The following is a 27,475-nucleotide window of genomic DNA, read 5'->3' as shown; positions in this document are numbered from 1 at the left end:
CAAAATCACTGCACAAACCAGACTAAAGGAAACCCCCTCCAAGTATCGTCCATTTTACAAGATAAAAGGTGGGGTTTGAAACATTTATTTGACATGATAATTTGTTAAAAACAACCCAAAACCCCAGCAAAAAACAAACAAAAAAGACACCCCACCTCCCCAATCTAACCCTCACATCTTTCTGAATTAACAAGTTACACAAAATGTCAATTTAACATTTCCTCTCCCCCAGTCCCCCCAGTTTCCATTTGGTAAAAGCATGTTTTTAAAAAACTCAAGAACATCAGAAAAAATATTTCTACAATTACAAAACAAAATCCAATGCAAACAGTTGCTTTTAAACAAATAACAGTTCTCCTGCAGGGTTTGCAGCCCAAACATTGGAAATCAACAAATGGAAATCAACAAAGTCTGTTTTGCTTTAGATTACAGTCAGGTTCTTATAACCTGATCCTGTAAATTACTGATTTTGCATGAGCAAGCCCTTGTGAAACCCACTGGGCACTGTGTGGTATGAGTTCTTCTTTGTGCTCCACTGAGGATGGGAATCTTATAGCCCAGCAGGAGTGACTCCGGCTTTTAGCTCTGGAGGTGTCTGTTTCCATCCCAGGTGTGTTGGGGTGGCTGTCACACTGGGCCAACTGCAGCCTTGTTGACTTCAATATGGCTCTGGGCAGACCCAGGGGAAGGCAACTTTGATTGCGGATCAGAACCAGACAATGAAAGTGACGTGAAATTGATTTCCGTTGTCCAAGTCTTAGCCAAAGAACATAAATAATGATATGTTCTCTATATTTTGAAAAATTCTTTTCATCACCTAAGGTGTTATTTGTAACACAAGGCACTCCTTTGTTCACAACAGATTACCTTGAAGCTGACTGAGTCCCTATAAAGATAAATACAATCAATGCTCCTGTGTTTCCACTATTCTCAATGCAGTTACTCTCATGCCACTTGCTGTAATGAAAGTTGTGTCCATGCCTCAGTCTTAAATATTCACTCGGCATCTGAGATTTCAGGCTTGGGAGAGAGTTATTAACCAGACTTTGCCCTTGCTCTGTTGCTGACTGCAGCAGATCTCGGACTGCTTTATGAAGGTGGGTCAGTCTCATTAGGTCTGTTTGACAGAGGGAGAAGCTGAGGGACACAGAGGGGAAGAGACTTTCCCAATGTTGTGGAGTGGCAGAGCCGAGGACAAAACCCAGCCGTCTTGACTCCCTGCCCTGTGCTCGATCCACTAAACCACAGTTGGCACTTACTGTTGTTCCACAGGGTATTAGCTCAATGGACACTGATGTTTCAAAAATAAGTGAATTGCCTGTCTCTAAATGGCTATATGATTGTCTCTCCTCTTAGTAAAACCTGTGATCACCACAGACCACTTTAAAAGCAGCTGCCACACTTCTCAGTCCCCACTCATGTTCCCTTTCAGTCCCAACATGCGGGCTTCCAAGAACAGCTGGCCAGAGGAGGCACTTCAGGGTAGCATGCATACCTCCTGGCAGCCTCCTCCTCCCCTCTAGACTCCTGGGTGTATGGCCAGTGTACCCAGTTAGAAGCACTCTTCTTCTGATTTCAGACATGCCCAGCTGCACAATGCATGTAATGTTATCGAAGAGCTGCATCATTCCATCCCTGCACCGTAAAATGTCTGTGTCTATCTGGAAACCAAAAGTAGGGCTGTTATCTTTATGGAGAAAGGTGTTTGCTAGAAAGAGGAGTGGAGGAGATCCATGAAAGACTTCAAAGGACTCAGGAAACCTGGCTAGGTAGCCCAGAGTATTCCGTTTGCATCTCCACTTTCTTTAGGGTCTAACAGCATGGGTGGACTCCAGCGTTGAAGGTGTTGTTCACGTTTGCTCTCATCCTTTCATCCCATGTGTCAGGAGCCATTCAAGAGAACTGTCTTCTGAAGCACCAGCCTATGCAATTTGAAGCTGCAGGAAGGTTCTGTAAATGCAGACAAAGAAGCCATCTTGGCTCCACTCTGTCACATCAACTGCAAGGAGGAGAGTGCTGGTGACTAATGAGGTCGCAAGCCACTGCGGAATTGCTCCCTGGAAAATGGTACCAGATGGATATACTGCTGTGAAGAGTCCCGACCCAGTAACGCTGGGGCGAGCCCACCCTCACCCAGCCCGGTCTCCTTTCCCCCATTTCAGTGCCACTGCAGACAACCTATAAAAATCCAGTCAGTTTAAAAAATAAAAAAAAGTTACTGTAACACTGATAACTACGGTAAAAAAAAAAGGAGAGATTCAGAGTTTATTCTGCATGATCCACATGCAGCATGCATGTATAGACGCATGGTCTGATATGTATATGTACAGTGCAATGTCTCCTGCCTTTGGGAACGCTCAGCGGGTAGAAGGGGCCAATTACATGGCAGACTTCATCTCCCATTCCTGAAAGAGACGGATGGAGAAAGGACAATTATTCCCATTTCTTGAGGGGGGCAGGGAGAGCGTGCTAGGTGAGCCAGGCCTTTCCCCCACCCCCAGCACGACTCTCCCTAGCAGAGGGGATGCTCCTCAGTACCTTTCTCTTCTGCAGAACCTTCCCCTTTTCAATGATGACCACGGAAGGCGCTCGCCTCAGGGCACTCTTGGTGGAGGTGGTGCGTTTCAGCAGAGGTGTTAGGAAGGAACCCTGCACACAAGAGTGGAGAGAAGAGGGGTGGGTGTAGGAGCCCCCTTTTGCCCTTCTTTCCAACCTGTCCGGGGGGTTAGCTGTGAACAGGGACTCTAGGGCAGTGATTCTCAACCTGTGGCCCAATCAGCACAGAGCTACGGCCCATGTGACATCCTCAGGGCCATATAGGTAGTATTGGATGCGGCCCACATATGCGGCCCACAATGGTAAATAGGTTGAGAACCACTGCTCTGGGGCCATTCCAGCTCAGTCTGTGGTCAGACCTCTCCCCCTGTCTAGGGGGCCCCACACATGCCATAGCAGCTCCCCTCCATATGGAATCACTTCCCCACTTTGTCTAAAGGCAAGAAAGAAGGACCTAAGGTAGACCTGACTTTCTCAAGGAACAGGAGAGAAGCAGCAGAATGAGGAGAGGGAAAGAGGGAGAAGAGATGATGCTGGGAAAGGGATGGGAGAAGAGAAAGGCAGGAAGCCCTAGGAGAGCCCCTGATTGTTTCTAGCCCCCAACTGTTCTGTCTCATGGCTGCCCAGTGTCTGACTCTCACCCATCCTGCTCCATCCTCCCTTACCTCGGAGCCTGCTGAGCTGGTGGCGGTGGCTATGTGGCCCTTCAGAGACTTGCCGATGGCTAGCAGGTTCATCTCCGAGCCGGCCTTCAGCCTGGTTTTCATCCGGCATGCTCTTTCCAGCTGCCCTACCTTCTCCTCCAGCTTGGGGAAGGCCCTCTTACCTGCAAGAAGGCGGATCGTGGAGCCATGTGAACCCACACGGGAAGCTGAAGGCCCAGTCCCGCCACCCTGACTCACTCTGGGTTACAGCTATGCCCCGAGAGTCGCAGGACACCCATGGCTCAACATTCCCAGCCCTCTCCTGCACTGGGTAAGTCTTGCCAACCCCTGGCACAGGGGCAGGGGGTCAGCAACCTGCCTGAGGCTGTGCAGCGATCATACCAATTAAGAAATCCAAGCTGTCTGGGGCACCCTTCCTCTCAGGCTGCGTCAGCGTCCGCTGGGACTGGAAAAAATCCCGGCTCCTCAGCTCCGGGGCCACCTCTACCCACTGCTCGTTCAGAGATTTGCCCGGGCCGGTTGGAGGAGCAGCTGGAAGAGCATGGGAGAGAAAGGGGTCAATGGCTATGAGACCGTGAGCACTCAGAAAGGGATTCCCCGCCCGGGCATGCTGAACCAGCCTACAGCCAGAGCCGACTAGTGCTGGGTCGGTGCCTCTTATCGTGATGGGGCCGCGCTCAGCTGCTGTCGGACATAGAGTCTGCCCCCTGGTACAGCCAGATCCCTGCCGTCACTCACCTGTCTCCTCCGGAGCTCTGCTCCGGGGGTTGCTGAAGGCACTGTCAGGAAGGGGACATGGGAGTCTCTGCATCTGGTCTTGGGCAGCTCTGTCCAAGGTCCGCTGCTGCAAAGAGAAGCCAGTGAGGAGCCTGTGGACGAACTGGCTAGATGCGCCAGCCCAGATCCCCATGGGGGCAGCTCAGCCCATGGAGTTTCGCCAAGCTCCGCCCGTCAAGGGGCTGGCCCGCTTGCTAGAAATGCCTACAGATGCCGGACTACGTGGAGGTTACCAGCTGGTGCAGTATATCCGCGTTGGAGTAGACTGGGCTGGAGTGCGTCGCCGGCGGGAGCTGCCCAAAGGGGTCGTCCATGTAGGTGTTGGGGGTCGGGAATCTCCGCAGAAGCAGGCCCCTGCAGGCAGAGCAGAGAGGAAGCCCTGTGACTCTGGGCACCCATCAGTGGTGGCGATTTTCCATGCTTAGCACCTGGGGCCCGTGAGCGCTTCGAACCAGACGCAGCAGGTCTGATGAGTGCTGCCTGGCTGCCCTATGCGTCTGAGCAGTAACACCAGGGGTCCAGACACAACACGGGTTGTCCCCAACATGGCTAGCACATGCTTCAGTCATGCACTAGTTCTGTAACTGGGTCCCCATGGCAGTGCCAGATGCAGTAGCCGCCAGGATCCTGTGCCCTGGGGCTCTGTCCCAGGAAAGGCATCCATGGGCAGCCAGGTCCCCTGCCTTAGCAGAGGGGGAAGGAGAATGGAAAGAAGGCTGAGGGAGGGACAAAGCTGGGACAACCTAAAGATAGGGAATAGGGGGAGCTGCTCTGAAGAGGCACTGTGTCTCGGGGGTGCTGTGGGACGGAGGGGTCAGGTCCTCCTTACCCCACAGGCGCGGAGCTGGGGGCATCTCCAAGGACTGAGGTTTCATACACAGCGGCTGGTTCCGCTCCCTTCTCCACCTGCAGGATCTTCAGCCAGATGTCCCTCTCTTCATCCGAGTGGGTCTGCACCAGAGAAGGGGACAGGGCTCAGTCATCAGCTCTGGGCCAGAACCATTAGGGAGGGCCAGGGAGATGCCCTCCTCTGGGGAATGGCATTGGCTCGGCAGCCAGAAGGGCAGGAAAGGGACCAGGCAGAGAAGAGGGTGGGGGAAACAGGCTGGTTCCTTGCTGCGTCTCTCCATGCACAGCCCTATCGGCGCGGAGTGCGGCTCCTACGTCTGTGTGACCACAGCACCATCTGGAGCTCCAGGAAGGGAGGGCAGATCCTGTTCCTACCATCCGCGGGACGCTGCCAGTGAGGGCTGCCCCCCTACCACCAGACTAATGGTCTCTCTGCTACAGCTTGGCTGCAGGCCACGCCAGCACCATATGGGTTAGCACAGATGCACCACGCACCTGCAGGACGGCGACCTCTCTGCCTTGCTGGCTGATGTGGATGCGATGGCGTCGGCCGGCGTCAGCCCCCGGGGTCACATTGCTGCCCGCCAGCGGCACAGCGTACTCAGGGCTCTCAGTGCAGCTGGGGTCTCTGAACATCCGCAGGGCGCCCTGCTCCACCCTGCACCACAGCTTCTGCCACTGGCTTTGCAGCAGCACGTCCAGGAAACCTGCAGAGTGCCCCCAAGGCCTCTCATTATGAGACGCGCCCCCGCTGCCGGCTCCGCCACTGGGGAGAGGGCTCGGCACCCACCCACCCAGCACAAACTGCAGCTGATGCCTCCGGGCACTGTGGGAAAGGAGTTCAGGGAAGTCTGGGGTGAGAGCACAGGCTCTGCGTGCAGTTACCCCACTGCTCCGCCAATGCACCCAGCACCCCGGCTCTTCCACGCCTGGGTCACCTCCCCACCACCACTGCTCCGCCAATGCACCCAGCACCCCGGCTATTCCAGCCCTGGGTCCCACAGACAGGATGGCTGGAGTAACTGATGCTGCACAGAGTGGTCAGGCTGGGCAATACTCACCTCCTTTCCTTGGCTCTCCAGCTGGGATGCAGCCAGCTGCAGCGGGGCTGACCGGGGAGTTCTCCTCATCTGAATCAGAGCCAAACTGGGAACCTCTCACCTAAGAGAGACACGGGTGCTGCAGACAATGATCACTGAGGCGAGGGGAGTGGATAAGCAGAGGGAATTTCAGGCTGAACATCAGAGATTTCCCCATGGGCAGACCCAGGAGATGGGGGGCAGCTCCCCAGGGAGGAGAAAGCCCCATTACATGGGACCATTCAAAAGGCACAACAGCCCACAAGGAACAACCCTGTGCTGTCCGGTCTCACAAGGGCATCTCCCTCCCTCGAATTTCATGGGTAAGGCTGTGCCCTCGGGCACGCCCCCCAAGCTGCGGGCACGTCCCAGGGCAGAGTCCCTCCTCAGGGTTCACAACATTTCTGTGGGTAGCAGCAAGCCGAGCCTGTTGTAGAAGGAGCTGCTCAGGACAGTATGGGATATCAGGGATTAGGAGTCAGGGCTCCTTGTTCTAGTCTCGCCTCCCAGTTATCGCACTGGAGACTGTCAGGATTCCTGGGTTCTATTCCCTTCTCTGCCACTGACTCACCGTGTGACCTTGGTTAAGTACTCCCCTGTGCCTCAGTTTCCCTGCCGGAACACAGGGACAACGATGCTAACTTGGGTAGGGAGAGGGGTGTGAGAGCACCCAAGATCCCAGGTAGCAGGGGCTAGAGATGGCTAAGGAACCTACTCACCTGCCGTGAGTTCCCACCCTGCTCTGAGCTGGGCAGTGCCGGGGAGCTGTGGGCAGAAGGCCTGCTGAGAGGAGAGCTGCTCACTTCCTCAATCACCTACAAGAAAGCGACAGCGTTACAGGCACGGACGGGGCAGCTGGGGGTCCCGGTCCCCCAGGCACAGTGGGAGCCCAGCCCCCTCGAGAGCAGAGTCATTTCCAAGGCAGGGCATGCGCTGCTGGGAGGGTCAGAGCCCCCACGGCGCTTGCAAACCGCTCTCTCATGCAAACTCCTTGTGGAACCCTGTGTGGGGACGTACTGCAGCTTGGCAAGAAGGGGAACTGACTCGCCCCACAGCTCTGAGAGGTTTGCGGAAACAATTGTCAGCACCCAGCTTGGCCTGCAGGGGGAGCCAGGCTATAACTTATCTGCCAAGCCGCAGCTGACAGGACGGTGCCCGTCCCCGCCCGCAGAGGGGGGCGGGCAGCCCGGGGGCCTGACGGGACGGTGCCCGTCCCCGCCCGCAGAGGGGGGCGGGCAGCCCGGGGGCCTGACGGGACGGTGCCCGTCCCCGCCCGCAGAGGGGGGCGGGCAGCCCGGGGGCCTGACGGGACGGTGCCCGTCCCCGCCCGCAGAAGGGAGTGGGCAGCGCGGGGCCCTGACGGGACGGTGCCCGTCCCCGCCCGCAGAGGGGGGTGGGCAGCCTGGGGGCCTGACGGGATGGTGCCCGTCCCCGCCCGCAGAGGGGGGTGGGCAGCGCGGGGCCCTGACGGGACGGTGCCCGTCCCCGCCCGCAGAGGGGGGTGGGCAGCCTGGGGGCCTGACGGGATGGTGCCCGTCCCCGCCCGCAGAGGGGGGTGGGCAGCGCGGGGCCCTGACGGGACGGTGCCCGTCCCCGCCCGCAGAGGGGGGCGGGCAGCCCGGGGCCCTGACGGGACGGTGCCCGTCCCCGCCCGCAGAGGGGGGTGGGCAGCGCGGGGCCCTGAGTGGACGGTGCCCGTCCCCGCCCGCAGAGGGGGGCGGGCAGCCCGGGGGCCTGACGGGACGGTGCCCGTCCCCGCCCGCAGAGGGGGGCGGGCAGCCCGGGGGCCTGACGGGACGGTGCCCGTCCCCGCCCGCAGAGGGGGGTGGGCAGCCTGGGGGCCTGACGGGATGGTGCCCGTCCCCGCCCGCAGAGGGGAGTGGGCAGCGCGGGGCCCTGACGGGACGGTGCCCGTCCCCGCCCGCAGAGGGGGGTGGGCAGCGCGGGGCCCTGACGGGATGGTGCCCGTCCCCGCCCGCAGAGGGGGGTGGGCAGCGCAGACTCACCCAACACGTAGTCTCAGCCATACAGGAGCTGTTCCCCCGCCCCACAGTCCCCTCAGGGGCTCCCAGGCGGTGGCAGAGGCCACTCTTCGCCCTCCCCACTCCCATGGCCCCCCTCCATGCACAGCTCTGCCAGGGTGTAACACCTCCAAACCTTCCTCCAGTCCTCAGCCTGCTGGCGGCTCTGGAAGCCCATCACCAGCGTCTCTGCCGCCGCCCCCGTGATCTTCAGCACGTGCTGCATCTTCTTGCTGCGCTTGGCCTTGTAGGCAACGCGGCAGCCGTGCAGGTCCAGCTCCAGCACTGGCTGCAGGTCCTTGGCACACTTGTAGCACTGTGGCAGCACAGGGCAAAGGGCATGGCTCAGCCAGGGGGCTGGGGGGAGCGCAAGGGTCCGAGACTGGGGAGAGCGGGGCTTGGAACTGGAACTCGCCACCCTGACCCTCCCCGTTGTGGGGCTGGAGTTCGGGATATAGGAGAGGGGGTCTTCAGGGTTAGGGATGGGGGGTCAGGGTCTGCACGGTTGTGGGTTTAGGGCCCAGGCTTGGCAGGATGGGGGTTAGGGGTTCGGGATGTGGGAGGAGGGGGGTTTAGGGTCTGTGGGTTTAGGGGTTCAGGGTTGGGGGGATGGGGGTTCAGGATTGGGGTTTGGGGGGTCAGCGTGCAGGGTCTGCAGGTTAGGGGGCTGGCAGGTTCAGGGCACCGAATGCACTTCAGTTCACCTACCCTTTTACCCTGCAGCTCTTCCCTGGTCCCACCTCCACGTCCCTGCACTCTTCACCCCTCGGGCGCCTGTTGCCAAGCCCTCTCACCCCCCACACTATCCTGCACACACCCCAGCCCACGTGGTCTCCACAGTAGGGGCCAGGCCGTGCCCGGGGAAGCCATCTCCACCTGCGAGTGCTCCCGCCCCTCTCCGCCCCTCTCAACGCTCACCAGCAGGGCATGTTCCCGGACGATGAAGAGCTGCTTGGCCCACTGCCCGAGCCAGCGTTTCCTCCAGAGGAAGCCACAGAGCTGGGCCTCGGGGCGAGCGGGAGTCTCGGCAGTGCCAGCGGCGGGCGGCCACTGGATGTAGTGCGCGCGGTCCTTCACGCAGTCCTCGTCCTCGCCGTATGACTCGTAGTGGCTGCTGTCCGTGTCCCCGCCGCCCGCTGCCCAGAGTGGAAGGGTGGCGCTGAGCAAGCGCCTGGCAAGAGTGGAGCTGCCTGTCGGCAAGGGGCTGCCCCACCAGTGCCAGGAGCTTCAGGGCTTGAACTGGGACGCGCGCCATGCCGCAGGCGCTGGGAGCCAGGCAGGGAGCCGAGCGGGGCTGGGAGAACCTCACAGTCAATGCCCACGTGGCCTTAGATGGAAGAGGTGGCACTGCGTGCCACAAGCATGGAGGGTGCCTCAAAAGGGAAGCGGCCAGAGGCATGCAAAGTGCGGCAGGGGTGCCCCGTGCAAGAGAGGTGCAGCAGGCATGGTACAGTTGTTGGAAGGGGGGGCCACCTGAAGGCCCCAGGTGCATACAGTGCAGCTGATGGGCCTTGTGCGACAAGTGTGCCATGTGCGACAGGCATGGCGCAGACATGTGAGGGGCAGCTGGGGTACACACGCTGCAGCGGATATGTCCTGCCAGCTGCTCCCACCTCCCGCGGGTTTCGGAGAGGAAGGGGCTGGTTACCTGGGCTCATATGTCCCTCGGGGCTGATGGGCTCTGCCTCCTCGTAGGAGTCCTCAGCTGGCAGGCTAGGGAGGTGGGGCAGGACGCCCAATGGGTTTGTCTAGAAACAGCAGGGAGAACTCAGCCTGACAGAGCCAAGGGAGGCAGTATCAGGGCACGGGGTGTCAGTGGGACTCTGCCTGCCAGCCCCCTGGGGGTTCAGGAGAGGTTTCAAGAGCTGTGCCCTCCCTTTGCATACTGAAGGGCGGGCTCAAAATACCCCCTTCCCTGGGCAGTTGCTCAATCTCCACCTTGGGAGCTCCCTCTCTCCCTGTTCCAGGCTGATGTGGGCTTGGAGCAAGCATGGATTCCCCCCCCAGCATTCAATCGCCCTGCTCCATACCAGCACGTCTGCCGACTGGGAGCCCTGCATCTGGACAGGACTGAGATGAAAGAGCCTTTGATGCCCGTGGCTTGGATTTCTGCTTCCTTCACAACTTAACTGCCCCTAAAGTGGCCTCTATGGTTAATCAGCCTCCGCTGCCTTCATGCTGTTTAGCTACCAAATTAACTGCTTCTGAAATCTGTCAGCGGCATCTCGCGCTCTGGCACGGGACACCGCTCTTGTTCCTGCCAATCGCATCCTGGGGGGTGGTCCTCTCCCCCCTGCCACGGCTCCTGTTACCTCATCTGGAGCCCACATTTGCCTGCTTCCATCCACATCCAGAAGAGCAGCAGAACTCCGTTGGAGCTGCATGTCCGCTCAGAGCACGGGGAAATGCCGGCTTGTCAACCTATTCCCTGACCACGCAAGCAAGTCAACGTCCTGCTGCTTGCAACGGAGGGCGCAGCACTGTACGGGAATGCACCAGGTCTCTGCTGCATGCAACGCACCCTTGGCCGCACGCAGCAGCCAGCTTCCCCTGCAGCATCAAACGAAATGTGCCTCTCTTCACGAAGTACAGTGCATCCCGTGCAGCATGTGATGAAAGACGCCCCTGCTGCATGCCGTGCAACGTACCATTCTCCACAAGAATTACACTTTGGCTCTGTGGCATGCAGTGCAACACCTGCTGTTGGATGTAATGCAACGCATTCTCTTGCGCATGCAACAGACAGTGCTGCACTTCATGTAATAGGTGTCCCTCCCCTGCAGTACAACGCACTCACTTCTGCTACTTCATACCATGTGTCTCTTGCTCTAGGCCGCACAACAGACCCAATACTGCAAGCACCACAACACATCCCCCTATGCACGAAAATGTGCCCATGAGGTCCTGCCATGGCCAGTGCTGCGTGTGGCTGTTCCTTAAGCACTGGACACCTGAGCGGGTGGGAGTGGAGCCCTCTGCACATCTCTCTCGAGAAACTCCCAGTTTGTGCTGCAGACGCCCCTGTTCCTTTCCGGTTCCCCAGTGATCTCATGGCCAAACCATCTGCTCTTGTTTGCAAAGGGGCCTGACAGCCCAGCAGCCGGGAAGCCCAGCTCCCGCTGCCACAGGCTGGGAGCCAAAGCAGGCCCTTCCCTAGGCCTCAGGCCGGGGCTGTGGGGTACGGAGGCCTCACTATGACCCCTGTATCCTGAGCTGCACAAGGGATGGCAAGGGGCCCAAGGGGCAGCTGGGAGGAAAGGGGCCAAAGTGAAAAAAAAGACAGACCCCTGCCCCATCTCCTTCATGCAGGGACCTTCCCTTACCCTCTGACACAGCCCCCTGAGCCCTTTCCAACCCCAGCCCCCGACCCGTGGCCCTGATGCTGCCTCTAATCACCCTCCCTCAGCCCATTTCCCCCACACTCAGCCAGTCGCCCCAATCCCCAGCCACTGCCCCACATTCAGCCCCTAGAGACTCTGGGCTGGATTCTGAGCTCGGCTACACCATCAGCCTGGAATCCAAGAGCAGCAGGAGCAGAATCCAGCTGCTCTCATCTGTATCAAGAGGGTGCAATCACAAACCATGCCCCTGCTTGCAGCCAGCAGTCATAGGGGCAAATGGGGTGGGGGGGGGTCACATGTGCCTCCCCACAGCCCCTGTTTCTGCCCGTTTGGATTCCCCACCAGACACGCACGCATCCCAGACCCTGCTGGACATGCAGAGCTGGCAGGCTGCATGGGAACATTCCTCCCCACGCTCCCTGCTCCCTCTTTCTGCACTGAGCAGGCAGCAGGGCCATAGCCCAGGGACATGTAGTGTTGCCTGGAAACTGTGTCAGGTCTCCCTCTCCCACGCCCTGTCACAGCAACGGCCAGGGGCTGGGATGCTCCTGTGCCTGGGGCTGGCCTAGGAGCGGGCACAGCAAGGCATCCACAGTGTGACAGGCTCTGCCGCTGCCCCATGAAGTTAGCAAAGCGCTCACCCACCGACTCCCACTCTGGGCCTCAGTGGTAACAGAGATCTCTGTCTCCCTCTCGTTGCTTCCTGACCTGGAGTGATCCAGACTTACCCCGCCTGGAGAGCACTGGCCATTGGCAGCGGGTGAGTCACACTCTCCCCTTCCCATCGGGTCTGGAGACGAGGTTGCTGCCGAGAAAGGTAACGATTAAAATCATTTCAACCAGCCACTGGCGCCAGCTGCAGCCGGGAGCCCCCGCTCGGATGCCGCGGGATGCTGAGTGTGCTGCAGCTGCTCTGCTCAGCCCTGCTCCAAATCTTCCAGGCCCAAGAGTAGGCCGAAGATCCTCGAGAGAGTGCCAGACCCGGTGTCTGAAGCTAGAGAAGCCTGATCCAGCTCTGTGGGAGCTGATGCAAGCTGGATCCGGCCCCAAAGCTCTTGAGATCATTCAGTCTGCATCACTAATAGAGCCCGGTTTGCAAACATGGACCCCTAAGCTAGGCACCCAAATCCCGCAGCCTGGCAGCTGAGTGGGCCTGGCCACTAGCTGAGTGCCCACAACGGCAGCTTGGGCCCACGCTCAATGCAGTTGCTGTCGTGGAGCACAGAGCTCCAGGCTCTCTATAGCAATGGGTAGCACTGAGACTCCCCTCAGAGGGGTAGACGTCCCCGCAGGCTGGCTTCAGCACTTTGCAGCCGGCTGAGCCACCGGGCTACAGTGTTAGCACCTTCTAAGCCGAAGCGGAGAGTCCCGGTCACCATCCCATAGGCTGATGTTTCAAACATGCCCAGTGCCTCTGGGTGCCCAGCTTTGGGTGCCTGCATGTGTCTCAAATGAGGGCAACTGAAATCACTGGCCACTTTTGCATATTTGGCAGAAAATTTGAACCCGTTACTGGCCTCGAGCCACACGGCCTGATTCTGATCTCACGCATAGGGTGCTCATGCCTGCACTGCAGTCCCTCTGGCTCCACAGCTGTGTCACGGAGAGCAGGGGCTGGCCCGACATATATAATTAGGAAACCCCCCACTTCATGCGACTCCTCTCGCATCCCCCCGATGGTACCGACTCCACTGCTCACCTTGGCGCGGGCTCAGGTCAGCTGGCGTTTGGAAGGCGCTGCTCCCAGAGGAGGGCGAGATGCAGCGCATGATCATGTACTCTGCGTCCTCTGCTGTGGGGAAAGAGGCGGATCAGGATCACAGGAGGTGATGGGACTAACACCACAAACAAGTGGGGGATAAAAGCTCTGAGATCAGGCTGCTGCTCTGGATGGGGTCGGATGACTGGGCAGGCAGGTGCTGGGGGATCCCAGACAATCCCGAATGAACCTCAAATTCTAGGGACTTGAACGGGGATTGGTCTGGAGACTGAGTCCAGCAATGGCTTGTTCACGATGCGTCATTCTCCTTTGCCGAAAGCAGCTCCAGTCCGGGAGCTGGAGCGAACAGTTTGCGGACACCCCAACAGCGGCTCATGTAAACCTGCTGGGCAAACCCATAGGAATAACAGGGATGCTGGAAGAAGGTCGGGGTCAGGCATAGGTAAGAAAAAGGGCTAAACTGAACCAGCTCTGGGCAGGCCCAAGGGAACAATCTCATTGGTAAGCAAAGTTACAGAGAGTGACAAACTGGATAAGCAAAGATCCAGAGAGCTGGACTATGCTGAGCACCAAAGAAGTCATTTGACTGGCTGGCCCAGTTTCCAGGGAGCATGCAGAGCCTGTGGGAATGGACAGGGCTGCAAGAACAAATCGGATCTGCTACAGAAAGGTTCCCTCTTGTGGAGTTATTAGGATACAGCCGCCCCCATGGGTTATTAGCACAACATCACCTGTCTCTGGATACCTATGCCCCAGCAGCAGGATACATACATGGAGGGCTCTGGAACCTGGAAAGTAGCTCAGCGATGGATTTCTTCTTGGCCTGAGCAATGTAGCTGAGGTTCTCCCGGTCCAGGATCAGCAGGAAGGACTCTAGGTCCAAAAGGAGCTTGTCTAGATCTGCAGGCAACACAGAAGGAACAGGGCAGTTACTAGGGGAACACCATTCCATCACATCGCCCCCACTGGGGGATCCCAATAGAGCAGCCCCCTGGGAATGTCTTAGAGCCACCCAGCCGAGCGCATGGAGCGCTGGGTGTCCAGGGCAGGTCAACACACGGTGGGCGAGGCCCAGGGCCGGAGTTTCCAAGATTGGGGCAAGCGTCTTTCAACCTCAACAAGGAGCAGAAAAAATATCCCTTTGCCGTCCCCTGCTCTCTCTATCCTGGCTGGCCCAGAACTGGCTCCTTGCGCCCACGGGCCATCTGGGGACGAACAGACTCATTGCTCCCATCTCCTGCACCTGACCCCAGCTTGCAGCACAATCCTGCCATTCAGAGGAGGACACAAGAGGTACCCAGAGCTGCTAGGGAAGGGGGGAGGGTGACCGAAGGGGGCGACAAGGAGAGAATAAGCAGCAGTGGGAGACTGAAGGCCCTTTATGTCCGCACTAAAAGAGCAGGCTTGTTTGGGGGACTGGGCTTCCAGGTTCTTTGAGAGGAGAGATGAATATGGGGTTTGACTGGCAGAAGGGTGAGTTTAACTCGGTGTTTCCTGCCAGAGAGCGATTGAATCATAGGCTCCCCAGTGCCTTGGGGAGGGTGGTGGCAGCGTGCGGGATGGAACCAGAGCGCCCCCTTGGGGAAGGCTGGCCGGGGCATGTCAAAGATGCAGAGGCGGCTGGAAAGTTCTCCGGTGACATCTCTCCTTTCATTCCACTTCCCAGTCCTCCCTCGCCGGGCTAGCGATGCTGGGGAATGTCTCGGCATTATCTTCTGGGCTGCTGCCTGAATGAGGCCTCTTTACCCCTCCCTCGCCCGTGACCCCCTCTGTCAGACAGCGGGGCAATTGTGCCCTGCCACCAACAAGCGCTCAGAAGCCTCCGTTCCTTCACTGACATCCTACGCACCGAAAGGGAGGGAGGGGAGAAGGGGAAGGAGGGGGCGTTAATGTTGCACCAAACAGCACAGCTGATGAAGGCTGGTGTGTTCCCAGTGCAATGCAGAGCATTTGCCCGCCGCCCCCTCGCATGGCTTGGAAAGAGGAATAAAAGCCCCCAATCAGCCCAGAACAAAGGCAAAGCCCAGGGAGAGCCTCCCTGTCCTGCGCCACGGCTAAGTGCTGTGGGGCCAGCCAGCAGCGTCCTGGGTTACAGGCCTGCATTCACTTCCCATCCCCAGCTCCCTCCCCGTCAGCCTCTGGGGATAATGAATATTGGCATTTCCAAGGCACCTGGCACCACAAGAAGGATTCTGAATGGATCATTGCCCCCCATGCTATGAGGGGGAACTGAGGCGCAAAGCATGGTAGTGACTTGCTCATTGCCGGACAACAAGTAAGTGACAGAGCTGGGAATAGAGCCTATGCTCCCTGTCCTAGCCACTTGACAACACTCCCCACACTGAGCACAGAATGAACCCAGGAGTCCTGCCTCCCAGGCCCATGACCTCCAGACTATCTTTCCTCCCCAGAGACCCTCCTTCCTCCCTCTACAGGCTTAGCCCAAGACGTTCACATTTGGTGGCCTACAGATTGACACTGAAAGAAGCAGCCTGGTTTGCAGAGGGACTGAGCACCTGCAGCTGACACTGATGCGCGCAGAATTTGTGAGCACTCAGCACTCCTGAAAAATCTAGAACTTCGGGGGTTCCAATCACACAGAACCTAGATGCAAACCACCCCTTGCGTTGGGTTTGCTAATCCCTGCCTGGCTTTGCCCTGTGTCCAGAAGCAATCCCTTGTTCCAGACAGCCTGGCACTGGGATGGCAAACCCAGAAAGGAGCTGTGGGTTTGACCCAAAGCCTTGGAATCTGTCCCTTGCCCGGTGATGGCTCAGTGGATTCCTACACCTCGGCAAAGCCATGTTCGAATCCCGGCTCGGGTCACAAGCACAGCGAGTTGGGCGAGCCTGGTCCCCAGCAGGGGTTCGGCACTCTCACCACAGCTATTTAAGAGATGCAAAGCATTACCTGGGCCATAAATGGTAGGATAGTGGAAGGGGCCCTCCAGATTGTAGCCCCAAACAGCTGTGTCTGCTCTATGTCCCAGTAGCAAATTCTTGCACTCAAGGAACATATGGTGGAGGAGGGGCTTCTTCCCCCTTCCCCAGTCAGTTTACAACCCCACCATCCCGATCAGCATTCCCACGAATGACACAGAGCAGAGGGCACAGCATGGGGAGACACGCAGGAGACACCCAGGTCACAGCTTGCCCACCGCCTGAACTCTGCTGCAGAGGCCTGACATCGCCAGCAGATCCCCAGAGCTGGCCCTTTCCCACCGCGCTGCCCCTGCTCCACTTCTCACCCAGCCAAATTTCCTCCCAGGGTGGAGACCTGGGTGGTGCTGCCAGCTTTCCCCATGTTCCCTTCCTACCCCCAGCAGCTCCCCCTTGCCCACAGAGAGGGGGCAACACAGACTCCCTCCGTTCTGCTTCCCCATTGCCAGGCTGCTCCTCACCCGTCCTGCCAGGCTGCTCTTCCCCCCTCTCCGCCATGCATCTGGAAATGTTTTGCGTCTCCCTTCTCGGCTCCACTCCCCGCTCCCAGCTGTGATAAAATGTTGCAGGCCCCGCTGATGAAACCCACTGATTCTTGGCCCGGGGCCCGGGCGGCCTTTTCCTCGTCCCCCCAGCACCGATGTTCCCTCATTGGTTCCCCCGAACGCAAAGCTGCAATTTGCTGCCTGGAACAGTTGCAATGTTAGGAATGCTCCGGCAAGCCCATTCTGCCCAGCCATGGCAAGCCTGCCCTAAAGGACCCACCCCAGGTCCCCTCAACCTCCCACCCTGACCCTACCCAAAGAGGGCATCCTCCACACACACCCCGGGAACCTCCCTGCCCCCCCAGGGGGGTGGGACAGGGCTGAGATCAAGCCCATTTTGACTCGATTCCTTGGAACCCCCCTCGCGGAGGTGACTAGCCACAAGAAAGCCCATGGGCTCTGCTCCCCATGGCGGTGACAGTGCCCTCTGCTCTCTCGACACCTCCCCACCGTAGGGAACTGCCGCATCGTGGGGCCTGTGGGGAGGGCAGTGCAGGCAGAGCTGTTCTAACCCCAGCTCGGTGTCTCCAGGCCCAGCGGGAGCGGAGGCAGGGTTGAAGATGGCTCCCCATGGCATTTCCCTGATGAGTCTCTGAACACATCACGGTCAACAGCTCCCCCAGATTTTCCACCCCCTGACTGGCATTCCCACAACCATGAGTGGGGCCCCACCCTGGGGGGGGAGGGGGCAACGAGACCCTGCCAGGACCCTGGGGGGTAAGGCAGAGGGGCCCCACAAGGTTCCTGGTATGTAAGTATGCAGGGGCAGCTCCATCTGTCTTCCCCAGGTCCTTATGCAGACAGTCATTCATCTGATTAATGAGGAAACATATGTCTCAGGCAAACAGCACAGGACCCCCAGAACACAAAACAACATTCCCCCAGGGCACCCCTCCCCGGTACATTGCACCCCCAGGTACACAGCGCCCCCAGACACACCATGCCCCCCCGGGCACACAGCCCAATGTACCTCTTTCTGCACACACAAGTTCCCAAACGCACACACCTGTTCTCTCAGTGCATCTCCCAAAACACACAACCCAGCCCTCCTCCCAGCACACACACACCCAGCTGAAACACAGCTCACTCCTACCCCTCAGCACCTCCACCACACCCCCTCTGCAAAGCACACAGCCCAGCCTTCCCCCAGCAGCACCGAACTGCCAGCCCAACGGGCCTGCATCCCCCTCTCCCGATCAGAGTGCAGCTGGCAGGGGCTGTGAGGGAAGGCCTGGAACCCAGGTGGACGCTCAGGGCGCTCACCCGCCCTGGGGCACGTGCTCAGTCCCTCTGTTTGCCCCTTGCTCCTCTACACGTTTGAACACGGACAGGCTCCTCATGGGTCTATGGGCTCGGTCCTGGGAGGTCACGCACGGGAGCCAGTCACAAGGGTTAGTGAGAGGAGAGATTGCATCACATTCCTCCTTTGCCCTGGCTTGGCACAGTGGGGGGAAGGTTCTCATCAGCTGCAAGTCTATCCGATGTAAGCGGCCTGCCCCGCTGCCTGGGACAAGGCTACGGATGAAGCACCATCCTTACCCTCCAGCTGGGGACGGTCAGGTCGGCGGCTTCTCGAGTCATATTGACAGACCCATGTTGTTTCCCGATGACACTCCCATTCCACCTCCGTTCTAGCACGCCAGCACCTTTCCATCCACGGACACGTCACTCTCTCCTCCGTCCTCCTCACCTACTTGGCTAGGGAATAACTCACCTCTCTTAGACCCCAGTCTGGCCACCCACCCTGGCGGGACAGCGCCAACATACACTCAGCGCCTCCTTTCACCACAGTGGACGGACTCTACCGGGGCACACAGTTCATCCCAGCAGGAAACAGGGAAGGACTGTTCCCCATGGGACGTTCTTTGGCCAGTCCAAATGGGGCTCCCACCACTTCCTTTGGGGGCTACTCTACAGCCTTGCAGCGTGCCCCTGCACTGCAGCTGGAAGTGTGGTTCCCAGCCTGGGTAGACATGCAGGGCAGTAGCCGTGAGCTAGTGCACTACAAACAGCCGTGTGGCCATGGCAGCCCGGGCAGTGGGATCGGCTAGACGCCCTAATACCTACCTACAATCTCCCATGGGACTGGACTTTGGTGGCCAGCTCTTGCCACTGCAGCTACACGGCTTCTTCTAGTGCGTGGGCTCAATCAACGCTGGCACACGCCCGGGTACGCAAGCTGGAAAAGGACACCTCCGGCTACAGTGTGGAGGTACCCAGAGATCTTGCTCTTAGGCAATGTCTCCTGCTCTTTCCTTTGCCCTTTTCCAGTTTCAGCGGCTTTAACATTCTCCAGCAGCAGATCGGGTTGCAGTGTTGGGTGGGGAGCTGCCTCTGCCCCCAAACATTTCCATGGGGGCAGCTAAACAAACATGAATGTGCCCAGCCCTGCCCTGATGCACTCACACATCAGCTAGCAGCTGGAGCTATATTGGTTAGGATGTAATGCATAATCCAGCCAGTGGGAACTCCAAACCCGGTGGTTTGACACAGGGGCCATGATCAGTGAACACAGAGTGCACCATCAGACCCATGGCAAGTCATGTGGTCAATAAGTGGCACGAGGAAATGTCCTGGCTTCTTCACAGGATGGTCAAGCAGAGGAGAGGGTTGGGAAAGGCCGTGTGTTGCAAGAATGTTGGAAAGACTGATACGGAGCTGCCAAGCGTGCAGAAGCAAGACAGCCCCCGCTCCCCTCTCACCTCCCCAGTCCTGGCTCATAAAACAGAAGGGTTTACTGTGCTTTTTTCCCACCCCCACTGTGACGAAGTGGGACTGTTCTTAATGTTTCCTCTGAATAGTGTGGGGGTGCCTCAGTTTCCCCTAGGCAGTTCTTAAGTATCTAGGGGGTGGGGTAAGGGTGTATGATCATTGCAGAGCCCTAGAGGGCAGGTGTGTGCAGGGGTCTGGACACAGAGAATGGCCAACACCCTGTTTCCTGGCAACTGATGGCCTGGGCCCTTCCCCCCTGCAAGGTGAGAGCTAAAGGGTTGGAGAACAAAGGAATCAGGTGACCACCTGGCCCGGGAAAGGAACAAAGCCCAGAGGAGGAGGGGCTGGAGGGGGTTTTCAGTTTGGGGCTGGCTGGGACATGGAGTGAAGTGCAGACGTGGTTGTCTGGCTCACTGCCCCCCAAAATGGACCCAGCTGAGGGGTCCCGTTCTCTGCACCTGCAAGCTCTATTTTAGACCATGTTCCTGTCATCTAATAAACCTTCTGTTTTACTGGCTGGGTGAGAGTCACGTCTGACTGCGAAGTTGGGGTGCAGGACCCTCTGGCTTCCCCAGGAGCCCCGCCTGAGCGGACTCGCTGGGGGAAGCGCACGGAGGGGCAGAGGATGCTGAATGCTCCGAGGTCAGACCCAGGAAGGTGGAAGCTGTGTGAGCTGTGTGTCCTGAAGACAGGCTGCTCACAGAAAGGCGACTGCCCCAGAGTCCTGACTGGCTTCATGGGGAGCAGTTCCAGAGCATCGCCCAGGGACTCCGTGACAACTGGTGGCAGCGGTGGGATGTACTGCACCCCGTGGATGGCGCTTCCTGCAGTAAGTGACTGGGGAGCAGTAACACGAAGGGGGATTGCCGAGGACCAGGCCTGCTGAAGGCTCAGAAAGGAGCGGTTTTGGGGGGCGGTTAACCCCTGGGAGTGTGTGACCAGCGAGAAGGACTGTGCAGTAATGGGGTCCCCCTGGGGACTGCAGTGAGCAGTCTTAGGGGCGGAGGAGTCTGCAGCTCGACCCTGGCAAAGAGGTGGTGACCTCGAGAAGGGCTGGCACACTAGGGGTTCTCCCTGGAAACCGTGGGGAGCTGAGAACACACGGGCCTGTGAGTCCACAACAACTTGGGAGGAGCGGAGTGATGGCCTGTCACCGTCTCCTTAAGAAGGACATTGTAACCCTGTGCAGAAAGAGAGGGTTGAGCGTTGGAAAGTTCACCAAAGCAGAGTTAATCGTGCAGCTGGAGGAGGATGACCGCTCTAAGGAACAGATTCCTGACCCCAACTGGGGCTATAGCAGGATCTGGGAGCAGCTGGAGCGGGAGCCAGGCATCGCCAAGACTCCTGTCCCCGACCAGACGGGGGTCTTCACGATCGGGTTCCCCATCGGGGGATCGAGACGGACGGGATTGGAGCTGAGTCTGAGAGAGCAAGAGGACCGTGGGAGACAGCGAGAGCCCGAGAAAGAGCTGCAGAAGCAGCAGCAGGATGAACTGGCGGTGGTGGGGCGGAGAGGCCTAGGGGACCTCCCAGGGGTGAGTGGGGATAGATCCCGGGGTGCCAGTTCCGCAGGGAACCTCGAGACTAAATTGCTGCCCCTGGTTAAGGAGGGGGGTGTGTGTGGATGCCCACCTCACTGCCTTTGAGCAGGCTGGCGATTTGAACCAGGGGGACCCTGCGGAAAAGCCCCGGTGTCTAGCTCCCTTGCTGGGTCCCAAGGCCATAGACACCGTCAGCCAGATGGTTGGGGATGTGGACAGGCTCCCACTCCTGACCCCAACCTATATGTCTGTGTGGAGTTTCCTGGGGCCAGGCCCCTCGGACCTCCAGTGGGAGCAGAAGGTGATGGTCAATGGGGAGACATTCTTGGGGTGGCCAAAGGGCATGGGCTGCATAAACCTTCCCACATGCGGCCTGCGAGTGCTATCGACCACCCCTGACCTAAGGGAGGGTGTGAAAATGGAAGGGCCTGGTGTAACTCCTACCAAGGAATGGGAGAGATGCTGGGGCATCCATGGGAACGTTGGTGGCTTCGAACTTCCCCAGGTCACCGGCTAAAGTGACCCCGCTCAGTTCGATCTCGAAGGGGGGAGAGATGTGACGAAGTGGGACTGTTCTTAATGTTTCCTCTGAATAGTGTGGGGGTGCCTCAGTTTCCCCTAGGCAGTTCTTAAGTATCTAGGGGGTGGGGTAAGGGTGTATGATCATTGCAGAGCCCTAGAGGGCAGGTGTGTGCAGGGGTCTGGACACAGAGAATGGCCAACACCCTGTTTCCTGGCAACTGATGGCCTGGGCCCTTCCCCCCTGCAAGGTGAGAGCTAAAGGGTTGGAGAACAAAGGAATCAGGTGACCACCTGGCCCGGGAAAGGAACAAAGCCCAGAGGAGGAGGGGCTGGAGGGGGTTTTCAGTTTGGGGCTGGCTGGGACATGGAGTGAAGTGCAGACGTGGTTGTCTGGCTCACTGCCCCCCAAAATGGACCCAGCTGAGGGGTCCCGTTCTCTGCACCTGCAAGCTCTATTTTAGACCATGTTCCTGTCATCTAATAAACCTTCTGTTTTACTGGCTGGGTGAGAGTCACGTCTGACTGCGAAGTTGGGGTGCAGGACCCTCTGGCTTCCCCAGGAGCCCCGCCTGAGCGGACTCGCTGGGGGAAGCGCACGGAGGGGCAGAGGATGCTGAATGCTCCGAGGTCAGACCCAGGAAGGTGGAAGCTGTGTGAGCTGTGTGTCCTGAAGACAGGCTGCTCACAGAAAGGCGACTGCCCCAGAGTCCTGACTGGCTTCATGGGGAGCAGTTCCAGAGCATCGCCCAGGGACTCCGTGACACCCACCCTGTAGTTCTGAAGGCTGCAGACCTGCTGTCCTACGTTCCCCCAGGGCAAGAAAAGCCGAGGTCATATTTCATCATGGGATTCCAGTTTCAGATTTGGCCACGCCAGTCAAGAACATAGAACTGTGTATCTGTCCCTCCCCCATTGCCCCTTCCCACCACCCGCTCCCTAAACCACAGATTAGACCACAAATCCGTTTGAGCTAGAATCCTTCCTCGCTGCTGAACCAGCCCCTCCATCTAGCTTGATAGTCTCACCTCCCTGCCCGGCCCATCTAGCTCAGTATCCCCACCTCTCTGCTACTTCTGATCAGACCAGTGGGTCCAGCCTGGTCCCCACAGCTCTCTGCTGTGCCGGGTCAGACCAATAGGCCCACCAAGCCCTGGTCTCTGCAGATCAGTCCAGTGGGCCCATCTAGTCCCACGACCCACCTCTTGCAGAGGCCAATAGCTGATGTTTCAGAAGAAAGTGAAATCCTCCCCGCACCCCGCGCCATACGGACCAGTCATGCGGTGTGACTCCTCAGGAAGGCCTGGCTGCATCCAGGAGAGAGAGCAAATGTTGATCTGCCTTGTAAACGGCTGGGGATACAGCAGAGTGGTAGACGGCCCAGGTCCTTGGAGAGGCATCAGGGCGGTTTTAGCGGGAGCAAGCACCTGGCTGAGGGGAACCTGGTTCTCAGCACTGCAAGGAATCCTGTGCTGGCAGAGGTGGGGATTCCAGCTCCCTGCCTGTCCTTTGCACAAACTCACTGGCAGGGTGGGAGGAGAACGACCAGTGAGCGGCTCAGAGACTGGGAGAAAAGGAAGAGGAGAGCGAAGCAGCGGTGACATGTCAAGGGAGGGCGGGTGGGCGGATGTGGGAAATGGAACAGAGGAAGAGAGAGAGGTGGGCAGTCAGCCAGCGCAGGGTCTGCTGGGCTCCCCCATGGGGCGCTGAGTGATGCATGATTCCCCGTATCCGGCCCACTCTCTATGCAGCTTGGGCTCACTTCTCTTTGTATATCATCCTCCCATTTGGCGTCACCCCCTTGCATTCCCAGAGCCCCAGGGTCCTACCTGGGCCCCATCTGCAGCTTAAAGGAGCGAAACACTCTGACACTGCTCAGCAATCCTGCAGCCTGGGTCAGTCTGGGGTTCAACAGGAGCTTGGCCACATCCATCCCGTTCCCAGCTGCTGCTCCCATGCCTTCCTCCCAGCCTGCCTGACCCCTGGATCCTCCCCAGACATGCTGAAGAGCCCATGCTTCGGCCCCTGCACTATCAGTGGTCAATGCATGCACTTGCCACAGGGGATGCTGCAGGGCCCTGGGACAGAGAGCGAGCTGCTCAGAGGAGAGGGAGGGACTTGGGACATGGGTGCAAGGGCAGGCAGGGAGCATGTGCAAACTGTCATTGCCTGGAGGAGAGAAAACATCTGGGAGGGAGATGGGTTTAGCAAAGCAGGAGGAGATCCAAACATCTGGACTTCCCTAGAAACAGGGCAAGGGGGTGGTAGGGAGGAAGGGGATAATGACTAATTCCCTGCACCTTGTCCAGGGGCAGCAGGGCACTGGGAAGGGGCGGGGGATTCTGGAAATCAAGGAGGCAGAACTCAGACGAGGGAGACATCCCAGTGCATAGCACAAGCAGAGCCAGCATGCTCCTCCAGCGCAGATCCAGGGAGCCCCCGGGAAGGGAAGGGAATCCAGCCCACATCTGCCAGGCCAGGCAGGGGGCCCTGTGCACTCCCTGGTGCTCCCCTCTAGTCTCCCCACCTCCTCTCTCCCCCTCTCCTCACTTCCCTCTTTCCTCCCCCAACCCCCAGCAGAGTCTGAATTCCTCTGTGATGACATCCCCTTTGCTGAGCTTTCCACTCCCAGCACCGCTCCTCCTCCCCCACACCCCAGCCCTGGGGCCACATCTCACCTCAACTCTCGCCTCGGGCCTGCTAGTGCCTTGTCCCCCACAAGCCCAGCTCCCCAGAACCCCACACCTCGACCGCTGGCACCCACAGCACCGAGCAAGAGGCCCAGCTCTGACAGGACCTGCCCTGCCTTGAACTCTCTCCCCCGCAGCTCCCCCGATGTCAATGATGGTCTGTCACAAGCTCATTCAGGGGCTCACCCGCCGCCTGGCACCCAGCAAGCAACGCACTGCAGGAACATATGACGGGGGACTGGAGGAGGAAGCCACCCAACTTGTAAGGGATGAGTCAGAGCATTTAGCGCCCACAGGCCTGTGGGAAGCAGAGCTCCTGCTCTGTAATGTCAGCAACGGGAGAGCTCTGTGCACGCGTGCAGTGCATTTCACAGGGGTTTAGTATGACGGACTTGTTTGTGTGTGCACGAGAGCGTGTGTACGCCATGCTTTGTCGCACAGGTATGCGTGCACAAAGGTGTGTGTGCACCCATGTGTATGGAACTCACCCGCTTTGTCACACGTGCTTGCGTGTGCACAGGTGGCTGTCTAAATGACAGGGTTGGCACACGTAGGCACGTGGCTGTGTCTGCATGCCTCCAAGCGTGTGTGCCTGCAGACGAGTGCTCACGCCTGCGTGTCAGCATGCCTGCACTGCTGTGCGTGTCGTTCCCTGGCGCTGCAGGCCTGGCTGCTGCAATCCAAGGGGTCTCCAACTCGCCCCTGACAACGCACCATCCACAAACATCCCGGGCCAAGTAAATGCTACAGAGATTGAAAACAGGTGCCTCGGTTTCCATGGCGAGAAAGAGCCGTTGAAGGTAAACGCATCTGCCCCCATTCCCGTCTCCTCCCACAATAGCTGCCGCCTGCAGCAACGTGCCCTGTCCAGGTCCCCATGCCCCAATCCCATGTCTAGCAGGCCCCTTACTGGGACCGCAGGAGTGGCCACCCCCACCCAAAGAACAGGAACTGCTGTGGAGCTGGGGAAGTCTAGACGGTGCAGGGAAAGGCACATGGAAAATCCAGCTCCTCCACCAGCCCATTCCTGACACCTCGTTCCCCTGCTGCTGTCAGCGACGGCTGGGCCGCTGTCCAGTCAGACGCTCCAGGTGATGTGCGCTGAGCACCCCAGGGAAAGGGGTCAGGCCATAGACCCCGGTGTGCTGCCTGTGGCTTCCACCACCCAGCTCCAGAGTCCCCAGGGGACCAGCCCCACGCTCCTCCTTTTTAAAGTAGTGCAAAAGCCAGAGTCACCGGATTCAGCCAGGTGTTGGCTGAGGGACACAGTCTTCCTGCAATGTTAGCAGGAGAAGGAACGAAGCCCACTCATTTATGCAAAGGCTTTACTGTCATCTTGTCCTCATCCCCCCACCACACACACACACTGATCGGTTCCTCTGTGTGTCACCATCTCAGACTGGGAATTCCCCAGAGCAGACACTGGTTTTATATTGCATGTTTGTGGAGCACCCAGCACACTGGGGCCTGATCCTTGACTGAGACCTCTATTATTATTTACCTGACAGTACCACCCAGAGGCCTCAAGTGAAATCAAGGCCCCACCCTGCTAAGCACATAGTAAGAGACAGCCCCTGCTCTAAAGAGCTCACAATCTACGACGGACAATGGGTGAGAGGGGAAACAGAGGCACAGAGAGAGGAAGTGACTTGCCCAAGATCATCCAGCAGATTACTGGCAGAGTCAGAGATAGAATCCAGGAGTCCTGGCTCCCAGTCTGATGCCTCATCTGCTCGACCGCACGGCCAAATAATAACAGCCTGAGTTTCAGAGGGAGACAAAACTTGGCTAAGCCGGGATGGGTTGGGGCTGGCTTTCAGGTGAGCCCCAAGGGGCTGGCTTTAACAAGTGTAAAATCAGCATGCTAAACACTTGCTAAAAGTGTGCACTATTGCAAGGAAACACACAAACACCCTGCATGCAACACATCTCAGCATCCCAGCTCCGTATGCAGGGCTCTCTCTTAGCCAGATCCCACCATGGGCACATGGGTATATCAGAGCCTCTTGGGACCGAGCCAGCACAGTCAAGGCAACCTTTGGAGAGCCCAGAGATGTCGGGATGCAGCGATCCCTCATTTGCAGTGCATTCCCAGCAATAGCAGGGTGGTGGAGAAAAGGTGAAGGAAGACTGGGATGTGTCTGAGATGCCAGTGTTTTAAAGCCATTCAGCGGCTAGTGCTTGATCTCGATACCTTTTCCCCAGGTCACCTTTAGGGACTGGGAAAGCTGCCAGAAATTCAGATGCAAGGCTCAGAGCTGGGTGCACAAAGCAGACAGAACCACCCGCAGCAGGGGCCTCTGTCAGTCCTTTAAAGGGAGATCAGTCGGGATCGGGATGTGACTCCCACCCCACAACCCCGGATAAAGTCTCCTCCTGCACTATCACCCCCTATGCAGGAGAGGCAAGGGAGGGGGAAATGACCACTTCTGCAGGGATCTCGTCTCACCCCCAGCATCCCACTCTGCCACCCAGCGCTGCTGTGGGGAGCTCGGCACCTGCATGTGAGACCCTGAGGCCCTCTGTATCCCCCCCATTCCCAGGGAAATCGTTTCCCTCCAATCCCAGGTTCTCCTAATTTGATCTCTGCTTCCTGAGCCATCTCAGCGGCTCAGGGCCTGGACTCCAGATTTCTGAGCGGTGCCGGCCAACTGCGAGATGACTCATACCACGAAGGGATAAGGGTGGACGACGGCAGAGAAGACATGGCAGTTCCTGGAATTCCCTCTCGGTGTTCCCCAGCAGCAGAGAGAAGGGCTCTTCCGGGCACGGGTCACAGCCCTCACCCGTGGAGAGCCCCGGCTTCCCAACCAAATACCCCACAGCAGAGAACCGCCCAGGAAGGCTTTTCCCGCTGAGTCCCCGCTGCAAGGCATCGGCGGCACGTTCGCACGGCTCCATGGCTGTCAACGCCTGGCTCCTTCGGGCAACGCGCACCCCGGCGCATGGGGAAGGGACCCGCCGCCCGCCCTCTAACCACCCCGGCAGCGGGCACGTGCCAGCCGTGGGGCTGGAGCAAGCTCGACGGGTGCTGACAGCCACTGAACCAAACCCTGGATAGGAGGGGAACCACTTCAAGCCCGGGGGGGAGGGGGTGTGGCAGCCCCCACCCCCAGCACCCCTCGCTCCGGCACCGATGGGCGCCCAGCGAGCACAGGCCGCGGTGCTGAGTTCAAATCGCACCCACTGGCACCCTGCACGCCGCCCCCCTCCACCGTCAGCCCCGGGCCCCCAGCCCCCGGGGGGCTGGCCAGGGGAGCGGTACCTTTCTGCTTCTCCATGGCGCTGGCTGCGGGGGGGGGGCCGCTGGGGCAGGCTCCGACGCTGGCCGCTCACATCGCGCCGGAGCCGGGGGAAGCCGGGCGCACAGGAGCGGCGGAGCCCCGGCCCCAGCGCAGCCCATGCCGGGAGGGGAGGGGGCTGAGCTCACGTCCCGGGGCCCGGGATTCCAGGGCCGGCGCCGGCGCCAGCAGCAGCCGCCGCCTGTGCGGACTGCCCGGAGCAGCGCTGCCACCTGCAGG

The 27,475-nt window shown here is 58.9% G+C and overlaps 1 protein-coding gene across 4 annotated transcripts; it reads right to left on the bottom strand.

Annotated features, from left to right (window-relative positions):
* Positions 1-23: 23 nt before the first annotated feature.
* LOC125626252 (actin filament-associated protein 1-like 2) lies at positions 24-27,475 on the bottom strand. Of its 4 annotated transcripts, none has more exons than XM_048829001.2 (17): positions 27,220-27,475; positions 13,780-13,908; positions 12,988-13,080; positions 12,017-12,093; positions 9,596-9,695; positions 8,866-9,083; positions 8,084-8,263; positions 6,646-6,741; positions 5,909-6,008; positions 5,343-5,554; positions 4,828-4,949; positions 4,232-4,352; positions 3,960-4,065; positions 3,603-3,752; positions 3,222-3,382; positions 2,539-2,649; positions 24-2,405 (listed from the first exon to the last, which is right to left on the bottom strand). In XM_048829001.2, exons 1-17 carry the CDS (start codon positions 27,233-27,235, stop codon positions 2,379-2,381), a joined length of 2,019 nt encoding a protein of 672 aa, XP_048684958.2. In that variant the 5' UTR covers positions 27,236-27,475; the 3' UTR covers positions 24-2,378. The 4 variants fall into 4 exon arrangements, with proteins under 4 accessions (XP_048684958.2, XP_048684957.2, XP_048684959.2 ...); XM_048829000.2 differs by lacking the exon at positions 27,220-27,475 and adding an exon at positions 16,409-16,584; XM_048829002.2 differs by lacking the exons at positions 3,603-3,752; positions 27,220-27,475 and adding an exon at positions 16,409-16,586.

This window comes from Caretta caretta, chromosome 26, assembly GCF_965140235.1.
Source record: "Caretta caretta isolate rCarCar2 chromosome 26, rCarCar1.hap1, whole genome shotgun sequence".
Lineage (NCBI taxonomy): Eukaryota > Metazoa > Chordata > Testudines > Cheloniidae > Caretta > Caretta caretta.
The sequence above is the reverse complement of the archived record's forward strand: the minus strand, read 5'-3'. Positions and strand labels throughout refer to the sequence as shown.

Excerpts from the sequence above, each read along its gene's own strand:
- LOC125626252 (XM_048829000.2), bottom strand. The coding sequence starts at position 16,445 with ATGGCGGAGAGGGGGGAAGAGCAGCCTGGCAGGACGG. Across the intron at positions 4,353-4,827 it reads CCCAGCTCCGCGCCTGTGGG|GGGCCTGCTTCTGCGGAGAT; the intron begins GTAAGGAGGACC and ends CTCTGCCTGCAG. Across the intron at positions 3,753-3,959 it reads CAGAGCTCCGGAGGAGACAG|CTGCTCCTCCAACCGGCCCG; the intron begins GTGAGTGACGGC and ends ATGCTCTTCCAG.